The following is a 17,500-nucleotide window of genomic DNA, read 5'->3' on the forward strand; positions in this document are numbered from 1 at the left end:
TTTCTCTCCAAAACTCTTGAGCGTGCCGTCCCTTGGCCAGCTCTACCGCTATCTCTCTCAGAATGACCTTCTTGATCCAAATCAGTCAGGTTTCAAGACTAGTCATTCAACTGAGACTGCTCTTCTCTGCATCACGGAGGCGCTCCGCACTGCTAAAGCTAACTCTCTCTCCTCTGCTCTCATCCTTCTAGACCTATCGGCTGCCTTCGATACTGTGAACCATCAGATCCTCCTCTCCACCCTCTCCGAGTTGGGCATCTCCGGCGCGGCCCACGCTTGGATTGCGTCCTACCTGACAGGTCGCTCCTACCAGGTGGCGTGGCGAGAATCTGTCTCCTCACCACGCGCTCTCACCACTGGTGTCCCCCAGGGCTCTGTTCTCGGCCCTCTCCTATTCTCGCTATACACCAAGTCACTTGGCTCTGTCATAACCTCACATGGTCTCTCCTATCATTGCTATGCAGACGACACACAATTAATCTTCTCCTTTCCCCCTTCTGATGACCAGGTGGCGAATCGCATCTCTGCATGTCTGGCAGACATATCAGTGTGGATGACGGATCACCACCTCAAGCTGAACCTCAAGACGGAGCTCCTCTTCCTCCCGGGGAAGGACTGCCCGTTCCATGATCTCGCCATCACGGTTGACAACTCCATTGTGTCCTCCTCCCAGAGCGCTAAGAACCTTGGCGTGATCCTGGACAACACCCTGTCGTTCTCAACTAACATCAAGGCGGTGTCCCGTTCCTGTAGGTTCATGCTCTACAACATCCGCAGAGTACGACCCTGCCTCACACAGGAAGCGGCGCAGGTCCTAATCCAGGCACTTGTCATCTCCCGTCTTGATTACTGCAACTCGCTGTTGGCTGGGCTCCCTGCCTGTGCCATTAAACCCCTACAACTCATCCAGAACGCCGCAGCCCGTCTGGTGTTCAACCTTCCCAAGTTCTCTCACGTCACCCCGCTCCTCCGCTCTCTCCACTGGCTTCCAGTTGAAGCTCGCATCCGCTACAAGACCATGGTGCTTGCCTACGGAGCTGTGAGGGGAACGGCACCTCAGTACCTCCAGGCTCTGATCAGGCCCTACACCCAAACAAGGGCACTGCGTTCATCCACCTCTGGCCTGCTCGCCTCCCTACCACTGAGGAAGTACAGTTCCCGCTCAGCCCAGTCAAAACTGTTCGCTGCTCTGGCCCCCCAATGGTGGAACAAACGCCCTCACGACGCCAGGACAGCGGAGTCAATCACCACCTTCCGGAGACACCTGAAACCCCACCTCTTTAAGGAATACCTAGGATAGGATAAGTAATCCTTCTCACCCCCCCCCCCCTAAAAAGATTTAGATGCACTGTTGTAAAGTGGCTGTTCCACTGGATGTCATAAGGTGTATGCACCAATTTGTAAGTCGCTCTGGATAAGAGCGTCTGCTAAATGACTTAAATGTAAATGTAAATATGACATTTACATAAGTATTCAGACCCTTTACTCAGTACTTGGTTGAAGCACCTTTGGCAGCGATTACAGCCTCAAGTCTTCTTGGGTATGACGCTACAAGCTTGGCACACCTCCGGGCAGCCGAGCGGAAATGGAGGAAAACTCGCCTCCCTGCGGACCTGGCATCCTTTCACTCCCTCCTCTCTACATTTTCCTCCTCTGTCTCTGCTGCTAAAGCCACTTTCTACCATTCTAAGTTCCAAGCATCTGCCTCTAACCCTAGGAAGCTCTTTGCCACCTTCTCCTCCCTCCTGAACGGCACCTCAGTACCTCCAGGCTCTGATCAGGCCCTACACCCAAACAAGGGCACTGCGTTCATCCACCTCTGGCCTGCTCGCCTCCCTACCACTGAGGAAGTACAGTTCCCGCTCAGCCCAGTCAAAACTGTTCGCTGCTCTGGCCCCCCAATGGTGGAACAAACTCCCTCACGACGCCAGGACAGCGGAGTCAATCACCACCTTCCGGAGACACCTGAAACCCCACCTCTTCAAGGAATACCTAGGATAGGGTAAGTAAGGGTAGGTAATCCTTCTCCCCCCCCCCAACAAGATTTAGATGCAAGTGGCTGTTCCACTGGTTGTCATAAGGTGTATGCACCAATTTGTAAGTCGCTCTGGATAAGAGCGTCTGCTAAATGACTTAAATGTAAATGTTAAATGTATTTGGAGAGTTTCTCCCATTCTTCTCTGCATATCCTCTCAAGCTCTGTCAGGTTGGATGGGGAGTGTTGCTGCACAGCTATTTTCAGCTCTCTCCAGAGATGTTTGATCGGGTTTAAGTCCGGGCTCTGGCTGAGCCACTCAAGGACATTAAGAGACTTGTCCCAAAGCCACTCCTGCGTTGTCTTGGCTGTGTGCTTAGGGTCGTTGTCCTGTTGGAAGGTGAACATTCACCCCAGTCTGAGGTCCTGAGTGCTCTGGAGCAGGTTTTCATCAGGGATCTCTCTGTACTTTGCTCTGTTCATCTTTGCCTGACGAGTCTCCCAGTCCCTGCCATTGAAAAACATCCCCACAGCATGAAGCTGCCACCACCATGCTTCACCGTAAGGATGGTGCCAGGTTTCCTCCAGATGTGAAACTTGGCATTCAGGCCAAAGATGGTCTGAGAGTCTTTAGGTGCTTTTTGGAAAACTCCGAGCTGGCTGTCATGTGCCTTTTACCAAGGAGTGGTTACCATCTGGCCACTCCACCATAAAGGCCTGATTGGTGGAGTGCTGCAGAGATGGTTCTCCCATCTCCACAGAAGAAGTCTAGACCTCTGTCAGCATGACCATCGGGATCTTGGTCACCTCCCTGACCAAGTCCTTTCTCCACCCATTGCTCAGTTTGGCCAGGTGGCCAGCTCTAGGAAGAGTCTTGGTGGTTCCAAACTTCTTCCAATGAAGAACGAGGGAGGCCACTGTGTTCTTGGGGACTGTCAATGCTGCAGAAATGTTTTGGTACCCTTCCCCAGATCTGTGCCTCGACACAATCCTGTCTCAGAGCTCTTACAGGCAATTCCTTTGACCTCATGGCTTGGTTTTTGCTCTGACATGCACGGTCAACTGTGGGACCTTATATAGACAAGTGTGTGCCTTTCCAAATCATGTCCAATCAATTGAATTTACCACAAGTGGACACCAATTAAGTTGTAGAAACAGCTCAAGGACGATCAATGGAAACAGGATGCACCTGAGCTCAATTTCGTGTCTCATAGCAACGAGTCTGAATAGTTACAGGACCAGTCAAAAGTTTGGACACACCTACTCATTCAAGTGTTTTTCTTCATTTGTACTATCATCTACATAGTAGAATAATAGTGAAGACATCCTATGGAATAACACACATGGAATCATGTAGTAACCAGAAAAGTGTTAAACAAATCAAAATCATTTTCTATTTGAGATTCTTCAAAGTAGTCAACCTTTGTCTTGATGACAGCTTGCAGAAAATAGTACAAATAAAAAAAAAACCTTGAATGAGTGGGTGTGTCCAAACTTTTGACTGGCACTGTATGTAAATAAGCTATCAGTTTTTAAAATGTTTTAATCCATTTGCAAAAAATGTCTAAAAACCTGTCTTTATGGGATATTGTGTGTAGATTGCTGAGTATTTTTTTTAATATACATTTTAGAATAAGGCTGTAACGTAACAAAAGGTAGAAAAAGTCAAGGGGTCTGAATACTTTCCGAAGGCACTGTAAATGCTCTTGGTCTTATGAGAGCACACACACACACACACACACACACACACACACACACACACACACACACACACACACACACACACACACACACACACACACACACACACACACACACACACACACACACACACACACACAGCTAGCGTGCCAGACAGAGGGACAGCCAGAGGGACAGCCAGAGGGACAGCCAGAGGGACAGCCAGACAGAAACACACACCTCCTGGGAGATGTCCTCTCTTGGGGTGAGCTGCTGGCTGATGGCTGCCAGGGAGGCCTGGTCCACCTCCCGAATACAGTTGTTCAGCACCTCAATGGCCTCGTCACACTCCCTCTGGCCTGGGGCTTTGTCTCTGTACACACGCATAAACACACAGTACTTGAGAAACGGTTTTGGAGAAGCCGAAATGACCAGACTTCCTAACTATTTGTGTTTTTAACCTTGATAACTTGGAATTAAGATACTTTTTTTTCTCTCTCACAGAGATATGTCTCAATGGCTGGCTGCATGAATATATCTAACAATTAAACACCGACCCAGTGAGGAGCTTTACAGCAGTACATTTTTCAAAAGTTTCCGTAATTTCGCTGATGTGGCAACTGACCATGTTAACTGTTATCTCATGTTGACACAGTATTTATATCTGCTGTGGTAACTGACCATGTTAACTGTTCTCATGTTGACACAGTATTTATATCTGCTGTGGTAACTGACCATGTTAACTGTTACCTCATGTTGACACAGTATTTATCTCTGATGTGGTAACTGACCATGTTAACTGTTACCTCATGTTGACACAGTATTTATCTCTGCTGTGGTAACTGACCATGTTAACTGTTACCTCATGTTGACACAGTATTTATCTCTGATGTGGTAACTGACCATGTTAACTGTTACCTCATGTTGACACAGTATTTATCTCTGCTGTGGTAACTGACCATGTTAACTGTTACCTCATGTTGACACAGTATTTATCTCTGATGTGGTAACTGACCATGTTAACTGTTACCTCATGTTGACACAGTATTTATCTCTGATGTGGTAACTGACCATGTTAACTGTTACCTCATGTTGACACAGTATTTATCTCTGATGTGGTAACTGACCATGTTAACTGTTACCTCATGTTGACACAGTATTTATCTCTGATGTGGTAACTGACCATGTTAACTGTTACCTCATGTTGACACAGTATTTATCTCTGATGTGGTAACTGACCATGTTAACTGTTACCTCATGTTGACACAGTATTTATCTCTGATGTGGTAACTGACCATGTTAACTGTTACCTCATGTTGACACAGTATTTATCTCTGATGTGGTAACTGACCATGTTAACTGTTATCTCATGTTGACACAGTATTGATCTCTGATGTGGTAACTGACCATGTTAACTGTTACCTCATGTTGACACAGTATTTATCTCTGATGTGGTAACTGACCATGTTAACTGTTACCTCATGTTGACACAGTATTGATCTCTGCTGTGGTAACTGACCATGTTAACTGTTACCTCATGTTGACACAGTATTTATCTCTGATGTGGTAACTGACCATGTTAACTGTTACCTCATGTTGACACAGTATTTATCTCTGATGTGGTAACTGACCATGTTAACTGTTACCTCATGTTGACACAGTATTGATCTCTGCTGTGGTAACTGACCATGTTAACTGTTACCTCATGTTGACACAGTATTTATCTCTGATGTGGTAACTGACCATGTTAACTGTTACCTCATGTTGACACAGTATTTATCTCTGATGTGGTAACTGACCATGTTAACTGTTACCTCATGTTGACACAGTATTTATCTCTGATGTGGTAACTGACCATGTTAGCGGTTATCTCATGTTGACACAGTATTTATCTCTGATGTGGTAACTGACCATGTTAGCGGTTATCTCATGTTGACACAGTATTTATCTCTGATGTGGTAACTGACCATGTTAGCGGTTACCTCATGTTGACACAGTATTTATCACCGCTGTGGTAACTGACCATGTTAACTGTTACCTCATGTTGACACAGTATTTATCACCGCTGTGGTAACTGACCATGTTAACTGTTACCTCATGTTGGTGATAAGTTTCTTGATGGAGTCGGAAACGGTCCTGGAGTGTCCGGCCAGCACTGACCACTTGGGGGGGTCTTTGGGGTTGACGGCCAGGGAGCGAGCGGTCTGGATCAGACCTGTGGAGCTCTCCAGCATGGTCTTAGCTGCAGCCACGATGGGCTCCATCGCTGCCAGGCCCTGGGAGTTGGAACAATAATACAACATTCTGGTTGACTGTGTAACATCTGACGTATCCGTTGTCTCCACAGAGACAATAGGGAAGGGACAGCGTAACCACAGAGACAGTAGGGAAGGGACAGCGTAACCACAGAGACAGTAGGGAAGGGACAGCGTAACCACAGAGACAGTAGGGAAGGGACAGCGTAACCACAGAGACAGTAGGGAAGGGACAGCGTAACCACAGAGACAGTAGGGAAGGGACAGCGTAACCACAGAGACAGTAGGGAAGGGACAGCGTAACCACAGAGACAGTAGGGAAGGGACAGCGTAACCACAGAGACAGTAGGGAAGGGACAGCGTAACCACAGAGACAGTAGGGAAGGGACAGCGTAAACACAAAGACAGTAGGGAAGGGACAGCGTAAACACAAAGACAGTAGGGAAGGGACAGCGTAACCACAGAGACAGTAGGGAAGGGACAGCGTAACCACAGAGACAGTAGGGAAGGGACAGCGTAACCACAGAGACAGTAGGGAAGGGACAGCGTAACCACAGAGACAGTAGGGAAGGGACAGCGTAACCACAGAGACAGTAGGGAAGGGACAGCGTAACCACAGAGACAGTAGGGAAGGGACAGCGTAACCACAGAGACAGTAGGGAAGGGACAGCGTAACCACAGAGACAGTAGGGAAGGGACAGCGTAACCACAGAGACAGTAGGGAAGGGACAGCGTAACCACAGAGACAGTAGGGAAGGGACAGCGTAACCACAGAGACAGTAGGGAAGGGACAGCGTAACCACAGAGACAGTAGGGAAGGGACAGCGTAACCACAGAGACAGTAGGGAAGGGACAGCGTAACCACAGAGACAGTAGGGAAGGGACAGCGTAACCACAGAGACAGTAGGGAAGGGACAGCGTAACCACAGAGACAGTAGGGAAGGGACAGCGTAACCACAGAGACAGTAGGGAAGGGACAGCGTAACCACAGAGACAGTAGGGAAGGGACAGCGTAACCACAGAGACAGTAGGGAAGGGACAGCGTAACCACAGAGACAGTAGGGAAGGCCAGTGTACTGTATTACCTCAGCGCTGATCTGAGCGGGCACGCTGGCGAACTCTGGGTTGGAGGCGAAGGCGGTGAGGTTATCCACAGCTTCTATCAGGGGCCCTGTGGCGACCCTACACTTCTCTCTGTTCTGCTGGTTAAACGCTCCATCCAGAGCCTACACACACAACGCACAAACAGGGTTACATTCATTAGTGATGGAATGCCATTATAAAATGTATTTCTTATTGCATGGGTTGTTGTTAGATAATTGTCAATGAACTTGGGGCATGGAGTCACCCTGCGAGTGTCTGTCACATTAACGATGTACCTTGCTGCAGCCCTAACCTGTACTGTACATATGAATTCAAAAAGTAGTGACTATTACTCACTTTGATGGACTTGACCAGATTGGCTGTGCTGTTGGCCACCTCCTTAGCAGACTGGACAAACTGTCGCTTGGCAACAGGGTTGGCTGTTTTGGAGGAGGCCAGGCGACAGGCGTTGCACAGCGCCGAAGTGTGCTTGGCCACGATGGTGGCGGCAGAGAGGACCTTGGGAAACAAGAGGAGGTGTCTGAAGTAGGCAGCTAAAAGATGGAAAACACGGCTTCTGTTCAGAAATACTGATCATCTTTATTCACCTTGATTCTGTTTACAGTGGACATTTAGAAAACAGTACGCAAAGCAAGTTTATGTTGGTTACATGTATGGTCTGTGTGGTATGACGTGTGAGTGAGGGAGTCAGTGAGTGTATGAGAGTTTGCGTGTGTTTATCCATGGACCTTGAGTAAGCGGGTGAGTGTATGAATGCATGAGTGTTCATTCGTACGATCATATGTGTGTGTGTATGTGTGTGTGTGTGTGTGTGTGTTACTCGTTTATATTGGAACACACAAAGCCTAACCAAAGTCATCCTTGACTGCGAGAGAACGCTGATGACATGTGTGTTTGTGCGCAGGCACCTGTGTGTGTGTGTTCTACCTGGGACTGGGTGCAAGCCGGATCCACCAGGTTCTGGCATGCCATCTGGATGGACTGGTTGGCACGGGCAAACTGGCCAGGGTCCACCAACCCCTTCTGGCCCGCGTGGCTTTTAGGGTCTGACACTCCAACCAGGTAGGCACCCTGTAACATTTTTCAGACAAATTAATGTTGTATGGATGGTTTTGATGAACTAAACAAGATAAATGTAACAAGTGCTGACAGGAGTTAGAGCAAATATGGAAACATTGTAGATTTTGTTTACAGCGTAAAAAAAAAAAACTACAGCTAAAAATCTACAATGAGCTTTTATTAGATGATCTCTGCTTTTATTAGATCATCGCTGCTTTTATTAGATGATCTCTGCTTTTATTAGATGATCTCTGCTTTTATTAGATGATCTCTGCTTTTATTAGATGATCTCTGCTTTTATTAAATGATCGCTGCTTTTATTAGATGATCGCTGCTTTCATTAGATGATCTCTGCTTTCATTAGATGATCTCTGCTTTCATTAGATGATCTCTGCTTTCATTAGATGATCTCTGCTTTTATTAGATGATCGCTGCTTTTATTAGATGATCGCTGCTTTTATTAGATGATCGCTGCTTTTATTAGATGATCTCTGCTTTTATTAGATGATCTCTGCTTTTATTAGATGATCTCTGCTTTTATTAGATGATCTCTGCTTTTATTAGATGGTCTCTGCTTTTATTAGATGGTCTCTGCTTTTATTAGATGATCGCTGCTTTTATTAGATGATCGCTGCTTTTATTAGATGATCTCTGCTTTTATTAGATGATCTCTGCTTTTATTAGATGGTCTCTGGTTTTATTAGATGGTCTCTGGTTTTATTAGATGGTCGCTGCTTTTATTAGATGGTCGCTGCTTTTATTAGATGATCTCTGCTTTTATTAGATGGTCGCTGCTTTTATTAGATGGTCGCTGCTTTTATTAGATGATCGCTGCTTTTATTAAATGATCGCTGCTTTTATTAGATGATCGCTGCTTTTATTAGATGATCGCTGCTTTTATTAGATGATCTCTGCTTTTATTAGATGATCTCTGCTTTCATTAGATGATCTCTGCTTTCATTAGATGATCTCTGCTTTCATTAGATGATCTCTGCTTTCATTAGATGATCTCTGCTTTCATTAGATGATCTCTGCTTTCATTAGATGATCTCTGCTTTCATTAGATGATCGCTGCTTTTATTAGATGATCTCTAACGTAGCAGTTCTGTTCATGACAACGTTAACGTCTGCAGCACCACACGTGTTATTGTTTATGACAACGTTAACGTCTGCAGCACTACACGTGTTATTGTTTATGACAACGTTAACGTCTGCAGCACTACACGTGTTATTGTTTATGACAACGTTAACATCTGCAGCACTACACGTGTTATTGTTTATGACAACGTTAACGTCTGCAGCACTACACGTGTTATTGTTTATGACAACGTTAACATCTGCAGCACTACACGTGTTATTGTTTATGACAACGTTAACGTCTGCAGCACCACACGTGTTATTGTTTATGACAACGTTAACATCTGCAGCACTACACGTGTTATTGTTTATGACAACGTTAACGTCTGCAGCACTACACGTGTTATTGTTTATGACAACGTTAACGTCTGCAGCACTACACGTGTTATTGTTTATGACAACGTTAACGTCTGCAGCACTACACGTGTTATTGTTTATGACAACGTTAACGTCTGCAGCACCACACGTGTTATTGTTTATGACAACGTTAACGTCTGCAGCACTACACGTGTTATTGTTTATGACAACGTTAACGTCTGCAGCACCACACGTGTTATTGTTTATGACACACGTTATGACAACGTCTGCAGCACCACACGTGTTATTGTTTATGACAACGTTAACGTCTGCAGCACTACACGTGTTATTGTTTATGACAACGTTAACGTCTGCAGCACCACACGTGTTATTGTTTATGACAACGTTAACGTCTGCAGCACCACACGTGTTATTGTTTATGACAACGTTAACGTCTGCAGCACCACACGTGTTATTGTTTATGACAACGTTAACATCTGCAGCACCACACGTGTTATTGTTTATGACAACGTTAACGTCTGCAGCACTACACGTGTTATTGTTTATGACAACGTTAACATCTGCAGCACCACGCGTGTTATTGTTTATGACAACGTTAACGTCTGCAGCACCACACGTGGGTAGAGCCACCGCAGTGAGTTGATCAAATGGTTTTCCAAGATCTTCCACATCTCTCACGTTACGCTTGTCTTGCCACTCTTTGCCATGGCAACATGCATTCACACACAGAAACAGAAGAAAACATTCAGACACAGATGTACTCAAATGCACACAGATGCACTCAAACGCACACAAACACAGTCAACTCTTCAATGGGCAGTAGCGCAGAGCCATTGTGAATGTGACAGCATAATGTATTGTAATTTACTGAACTGTAATGAACTTTAATGTACTGTAAGGTAATGTAATGAAATTAACTGTAATGACCTGAACTGCAATGTACTGTAATGAACTGAACTGTTCTGAACTGAACTGTAATGTAACGTAATGAACTGTAATGTACTGTAATGACCTGAACTGCAATGTAATGACCTGAACTGAACTGTACTGTAATGAACTGAACTGTAATGTCCTGTAATGAACTGAACTGTTATGTAATGTAATGTAATGTACTGAACTGTAATGTCCTGTAATGAACTGAACTGTTATGTAATGTAATGTAATGTACTGAACTGTAATGTACTAAACTGTAATGTGCTGTAATGTACTGTAATGTACTGTAATGAACTGAACTGTAATGTAATGAACTGAACTGTAATGTCCTATAATGCACTGAACTGTAATGTAATGTACTGAACTGTAATGTACTGAAATGTACTGAACTGTACTGAACTGTAATGTCCTATAATGTACTGTAATGAACTAAACTGTAATGTACTGAACTGTAATGTACTGAACTGTAATGTACTGAACTGTAATGTACTGAACTGTAATGTACTGAACTGTAATGTACTGAACTGTACTGAACTGAACTGTAATGTCCTATTGTAATAGGACTGTAATGTACTGAACTGTAATGTACTGAACTGTAATGTACTGAACTGTAATGTACTGAACTGTAATGTGCTGTAATGTACTGTAATGTACTGAACTGTACTGAACTGTAATGTACTGTACTGAACTGTAATGTAACGTAATGAACTGTAATGTACTGTAATGACCTGAACTGCAATGTAATGACCTGAACTGAACTGTACTGTAATGAACTGAACTGTAATGTCCTGTAATGAACTGAACTGTTATGTAATGTAATGTAATGTACTGAACTGTAATGTACTAAACTGTAATGTGCTGTAATGTCCTATAATGAACTGAACTGCAATGTACTGAACTGTAATGTGCTGTAATGTACTGTAATGTACTGAACTGAACTGTAATGTACTGAACTGTACTGAACTGTAACGTACTGAACTGTAATGTACTGTAATGAACTGAACTTTAATGTCCTACAATGAACTGAACTGCAATGTACTGAACTGTAATGTGCTGTAATGTACTGAACTGTACTGAACTGTAATGTACTGTAATGTACTGTACTGTACTGTACTGAACTGTAATGAACTGAACTGTAATGTACTGTAATGAACTGAACTGTAATGTACTGAACTGTAATGAACTGAACTGTAATGTACTGAACTGTAATGTACTGAACTGTAATGTACTGAACTGTAATGTACTGAACTGTAATGTACTGTAATGAACTGAACTGTAATGTACTGTAATGAACTGAACTGTAATGTACTGAACTGAACTGTAATGTACTGAACTGTAATGTACTGAACTGTAATGTACTGAACTGTAATGTACTGAACTGTAATGTACTGTAATGTCCTATAATGCACTGAACTGTAATGAGCAGATGGAGCATTCAGAGACACACATACTGACAGACCCACATGACCAGGCCTTACTCACAGTCATTAGGCGCATGTGTGTGTACGCGCGCGAGCATGTGCGGGCATTTGTTTGTGTGGTTATATGAGAGTATTGAATTGAGAGAGGAACTGAATGTTGAAAGTGACTACCACTCCTTCCCTCCCTTTGAGAGAGGAACTGTCTGTTGAAAGTGACTACCACTCCTTCCCTCCATTAGAGAGAGGAACTGACTGTTGAAAGTGACTACCACTCCTTCCCTCCATTAGAGAGAGGAACTGACTGTTGAAAGTGACTACCACTCCTTCCCTCCATTAGAGAGAGGAACTGAATGTTGAAAGTGACTACCACTCCTTCCCTCCATTAGAGAGAGGAACTGACTGTTGAAAGTGACTACCACTCCTTCCCTCCATTAGAGAGGAACTGACTGTTGAAAGTGACTACCACTCCTTCCCTCCATTAGAGAGAGGAACTGACTGTTGAAAGTGACTACCACTCCTTCCCTCCATTAGAGAGAGGAACTGACTGTTGAAAGTGACTACCACTCCTTCCCTCCATTAGAGAGAGGAACTGACTGTTGAAAGTGACTACCACTCCTTCCCTCCATTAGAGAGAGGAACTGACTGTTGAAAGTGACTACCACTCCTTCCCTCCATTAGAGAGAGGAACTGACTGTTGAAAGTGACTACCACTCCTTCCCTCCATTAGAGAGAGGAACTGACTGTTGAAAGTGACTACCACTCCTTCCCTCCATTTGAGAGAGGAACTGACTGTTGAAAGTGACTACCACTCCTTCCCTCCATTTGAGAGAGGAACTGACTGTTGAAAGTGACTACCACTCCTTCCCTCCATTAGAGAGAGGAACTGACTGTTGAAAGTGACTACCACTCCTTCCCTCCATTAGAGAGGAACTGACTGTTGAAAGTGACTACCACTCCTTCCCTCCATTAGAGAGGAACTGACTGTTGAAAGTGACTACCACTCCTTCCCTCCATTAGAGAGAGGAACTGACTGTTGAAAGTGACTACCACTCCTTCCCTCCATTAGAGAGAGGAACTGACTGTTGAAAGTGACTACCACTCCTTCCCTCCATTTGAGAGAGGAACTGACTGTTGAAAGTGACTACCACTCCTTCCCTCCATTAGAGAGGAACTGACTGTTGAAAGTGACTACCACTCCTTCCCTCCATTAGAGAGAGGAACTGACTGTTGAAAGTGACTACCACTCCTTCCCTCCATTAGAGAGAGGAACTGACTGTTGAAAGTGACTACCACTCCTTCCCTCCATTTGAGAGAGGAACTGACTGTTGAAAGTGACTACCACTCCTTCCCTCCATTAGAGAGGAACTGACTGTTGAAAGTGACTACCACTCCTTCCCTCCATTAGAGAGAGGAACTGACTGTTGAAAGTGACTACCACTCCTTCCCTCCATTAGAGAGAGGAACTGACTGTTGAAAGTGACTACCACTCCTTCCCTCCATTAGAGAGAGGAACTGACTGTTGAAAGTGACTACCACTCCTTCCCTCCATTAGAGAGGAACTGACTGTTGAAAGTGACTACCACTCCTTCCCTCCATTAGAGAGAGGAACTGACTGTTGAAAGTGACTACCACTCCTTCCCTCCATTAGAGAGAGGAACTGACTGTTGAAAGTGACTACCACTCCTTCCCTCCATTTGAGAGAGGAACTGACTGTTGAAAGTGACTACCACTCCTTCCCTCCATTAGAGAGAGGAACTGACTGTTGAAAGTGACTACCACTCCTTCCCTCCATTTGAGAGAGGAACTGACTGTTGAAAGTGACTACCACTCCTTCCCTCCATTAGAGAGAGGAACTGACTGTTGAAAGTGACTACCACTCCTTCCCTCCATTAGAGAGGAACTGACTGTTGAAAGTGACTACCACTCCTTCCCTCCATTAGAGAGGAACTGACTGTGGAAAGTGACTACCACTCCTTCCCTCCATTAGAGAGAGGAACTGACTGTTGAAAGTGACTACCACTCCTTCCCTCCATTAGAGAGAGGAACTGACTGTTGAAAGTGACTACCACTCCTTCCCTCCATTAGAGAGAGGAACTGACTGTTGAAAGTGACTACCACTCCTTCCCTCCATTAGAGAGGAACTGACTGTTGAAAGTGACTACCACTCCTTCCCTCCATTAGAGGAACTGACTGTTGAAAGTGACTACCACTCCTTCCCTCCATTAGAGAGAGGAACTGACTGTTGAAAGTGACTACCACTCCTTCCCTCCATTAGAGAGAGGAACTGACTGTTGAAAGTGACTACCACTCCTTCCCTCCATTAGAGAGAGGAACTGACTGTTGAAAGTGACTACCACTCCTTCCCTCCATTAGAGAGAGGAACTGACTGTTGAAAGTGACTACCACTCCTTCCCTCCATTTGAGAGAGGAACTGACTGTTGAAAGTGACTACCACTCCTTCCCTCCATTAGAGAGAGGAACTGACTGTTGAAAGTGACTACCACTCCTTCCCTCCATTAGAGAGAGGAACTGACTGTTGAAAGTGACTACCACTCCTTCCCTCCATTAGAGAGAGGAACTGACTGTTGAAAGTGACTACCACTCCTTCCCTCCATTTGAGAGAGGAACTGACTGTTGAAAGTGACTACCACTCCTTCCCTCCATTTGAGATGCACTGCCAGGTCCAGATGTTCCTAAGCTAGCATCGAATCGCCTCATTGGCTGAGAGAATAATTAGGCTGATGTATTAGAGCATGGGACCATCCAACTATGCAAGGCAACGCATCCCTGTGGGCGTTAGGCTGCTTGCTTGCGTCCCAAATAGCACTCTATTCTCCATGTAGTACACAACTTTGGACCAGGACCCATAGGGTATATAGGGAATAGGGTATACAGGGCCCATAGGGTATACAGGGCACATAGGGTACACAGGGCACATAGGGTACACAGGGCACATAGGGTACACAGGGCACATAGGGTACACAGGGCACATAGGGTACACAGGGTACACAGGGTACACAGGGTACACAGGGCACACAGGGTACACAGGGCACACAGGGTACACAGGGCACACAGGGCACATAGGGTACATAGAGTCAATCACCACCTTCCGGAGACACCTGAAACCCCACCTCTTTAAGGAATACCTAGGATAGGATAAAGTAATCCTTCTCACCCCCCTTAAAAGATTTAGATGCACTATTGTAAAGTGGCTGTTCCACTGGATGTCATAAGGTGAATGCACCAATTTGTAAGTCGCTCTGGATAAGAGCGTCTGCTAAATGACTTAAATGTAAATGTAATAGGGTACACAGGGCACATAGGGTACACAGGGCACATAGGGTACATAGGGCACATAGGGTACACAGGGTATACAGAGCCCATAGGGTATACAGGGCACAAAGGGTATACAGAGCACAAAGGGTATATGGGGCCCATAGGGTATACAGGGTATTGGGTACACAGGGCCAATAGGGTATACAGGGCCAATAGGGTACACAGGGCCAATAGGGTACACAGGGTATTGGGTACACAGGGCCATAGGGTATACAGGGCCATAGGGTACACAGGGTATTGGGTATACAGGGCACAAAGGGTATAGGTTATACAGGGCACAAAGGGTATAGGTTATACAGGGCACACAGGGTACACAGGGCCCATAGGGTATACAGGGAATTAGGTATACAGGACCCATAGGGTGTACAGGGCCCATAGGGTATACAGGGAATTAGGTATACAGGGCCCATAGGGTATACAGGGAATTAGGTATACAGGACCCATAGGGTATACAGGGAATTAGGTATACAGGGCCATAGGGTATACAGGGAATTAGGTATACAGGACCCATAGGGTATACAGGGAATTAGGTATACAGGGCCCATAGGGTATACAGGGAATTAGGTATACAGGACCCATAGGGTATACAGGGAATTAGGTATACAGGACCCATAGGGTATACAGGGAATTAGGTATACAGGGCCCATAGGGTATACAGGGAATTAGGTATACAGGACCCATAGGGTATACAGGGCCCATAGGGTATACAGGGAATAGAGGGCCATATGAGACACCCCCTGGTCTGCTGGACTGGAAGGTGGTTTACCTGGGCAGCTGCTTCAGTAAGGCCACACAGGGCTTTAGAGCCAGAGCTGACAGAGTCCCCAAACTCAGGCAGATTGCTGTTCTTAGCGTTGTGGGAGATTCCAGCCATGGCTTCCCCCAGGACCTGCAGAACACAAGGCAAATAGATTTAAAATACTTATATTTCTATATATTTAAACATATATTTATTTCACAAAATACAACATTATAAGGTATAAAGGGGATCGAAAATCTTATTTTAAAAACAAAACACCATTTCCCTGGATATATTCTAGGACATAGTAGGGAGGAAGTATGTGGCAAGTAGGGAGGAAGTATGTGGCAAGTAGGGAGGAAGAAGGGAGGAAGTATGTGGGAAGTAGGGCGGAAGTATAGAAGGAAAGGAAGAGAAAAGGGAGAGAGGAAAAGAAAGAAATGAAATGTAGAAGGAATGAAAATATATTTATCAAGGAGGTGTCTAGTTTGTCGTTTACCTTGGAGTTCTCCATGACACTGTCGATGCAGTCAAAGTAGGAGAGGTCACTGACCGCCTCGGTGGGGTTCTGAAGCATACCCCGAACAGTCTGGAGAGACATGGTACACAGGTTAGGAACATAACCACCCACACAGTCACAACCACAGAGAGAACATATAGACTACTATACATGGACGCGGAAATGCACTCAGACACACCCCACATATACATATGTCCACGCACAAGGCACACGCACAAACACACAAAAGACCTGTCAATTATGCACCCTTCAGGTGACATGTTAATGAACCAGACAAAGAAGACAACTTGAAGCTGTGTAACTAGACTGGAACACAACAACTAGAAACTGTGTAACTAGACTCTGGAGCACAACAACTTGAAGCTGTGTAACTAGACTCTGGAGCACAACAACTTGAAGCTGTGTAACTAGACTCTGGAGCACAACAACTTGAAGCTGTGTAACTAGACTGGAACACAACAACTAGAAACTGTAACTAGACTGGAACACAACAACTTGAAGCTGTGTAACTACACTCTGGAGCACAACAACTTGAAGCTGTGTAACTAGACTGGAACACAACAACTTGAAGCTGTGTAACTAGACTCTGCACAGATTATAAACCATGCCAATATTCAGATTATAAACCATGGCAATATTCAGATTATAAACCATGCCAATATTCAGATTATAAACCATGCCAATATTCAGATTATTTCCAAGGATAAACCATGCCAATATTCAGATTATTTCCAAGGATAAACCATGCCAATATTCAGATTATTTCCAAGGATAAACCATGCCAATATTCAGATTATTTCCAAGGATAAACCATGCCAATATTCAGATTATTTCAAGTCTGACCCAAAAAATATATCAGAAATGCATAAAGATATTGATATTCACACAACAATGTTTATATATTAATTACATATTTCTAATACTAATAATATAATATATAATAGTAGAAAACAGTAAAAAAAATAGTAACATGTTCTTGACCAATCACCACTAAGTACATTGAAGGGGTGGTTCAGTGATATT

General features: G+C 44.6%; 1 protein-coding gene across 3 annotated transcripts in view; it reads right to left on the minus strand.

The window, feature by feature from the left end:
* The window catches only part of tln1 (talin 1), a 174,657-nt gene that overhangs the window by 43,259 nt on the left and 113,898 nt on the right, over positions 1–17,500 (minus strand). For all 3 annotated transcript variants that reach the window (XM_052525129.1, XM_052525130.1, XM_052525131.1), the window contains exons 33-39: positions 16,457–16,546; positions 15,985–16,107; positions 7,942–8,085; positions 7,351–7,512; positions 6,996–7,136; positions 5,750–5,931; positions 3,896–4,028 (exon numbers count right to left, since the gene is read on the minus strand). In XM_052525129.1, coding sequence (XP_052381089.1) covers positions 3,896–4,028; positions 5,750–5,931; positions 6,996–7,136; positions 7,351–7,512; positions 7,942–8,085; positions 15,985–16,107; positions 16,457–16,546 — 975 coding nt within the window. The remainder of the gene's footprint in view (positions 1–3,895; positions 4,029–5,749; positions 5,932–6,995; positions 7,137–7,350; positions 7,513–7,941; positions 8,086–15,984; positions 16,108–16,456; positions 16,547–17,500) is intronic.

The sequence above is a fragment of the Oncorhynchus keta genome, chromosome 9 (genome assembly GCF_023373465.1).
Source record: "Oncorhynchus keta strain PuntledgeMale-10-30-2019 chromosome 9, Oket_V2, whole genome shotgun sequence".
Taxonomy (NCBI): Eukaryota; Metazoa; Chordata; class Actinopteri; order Salmoniformes; family Salmonidae; genus Oncorhynchus; species Oncorhynchus keta.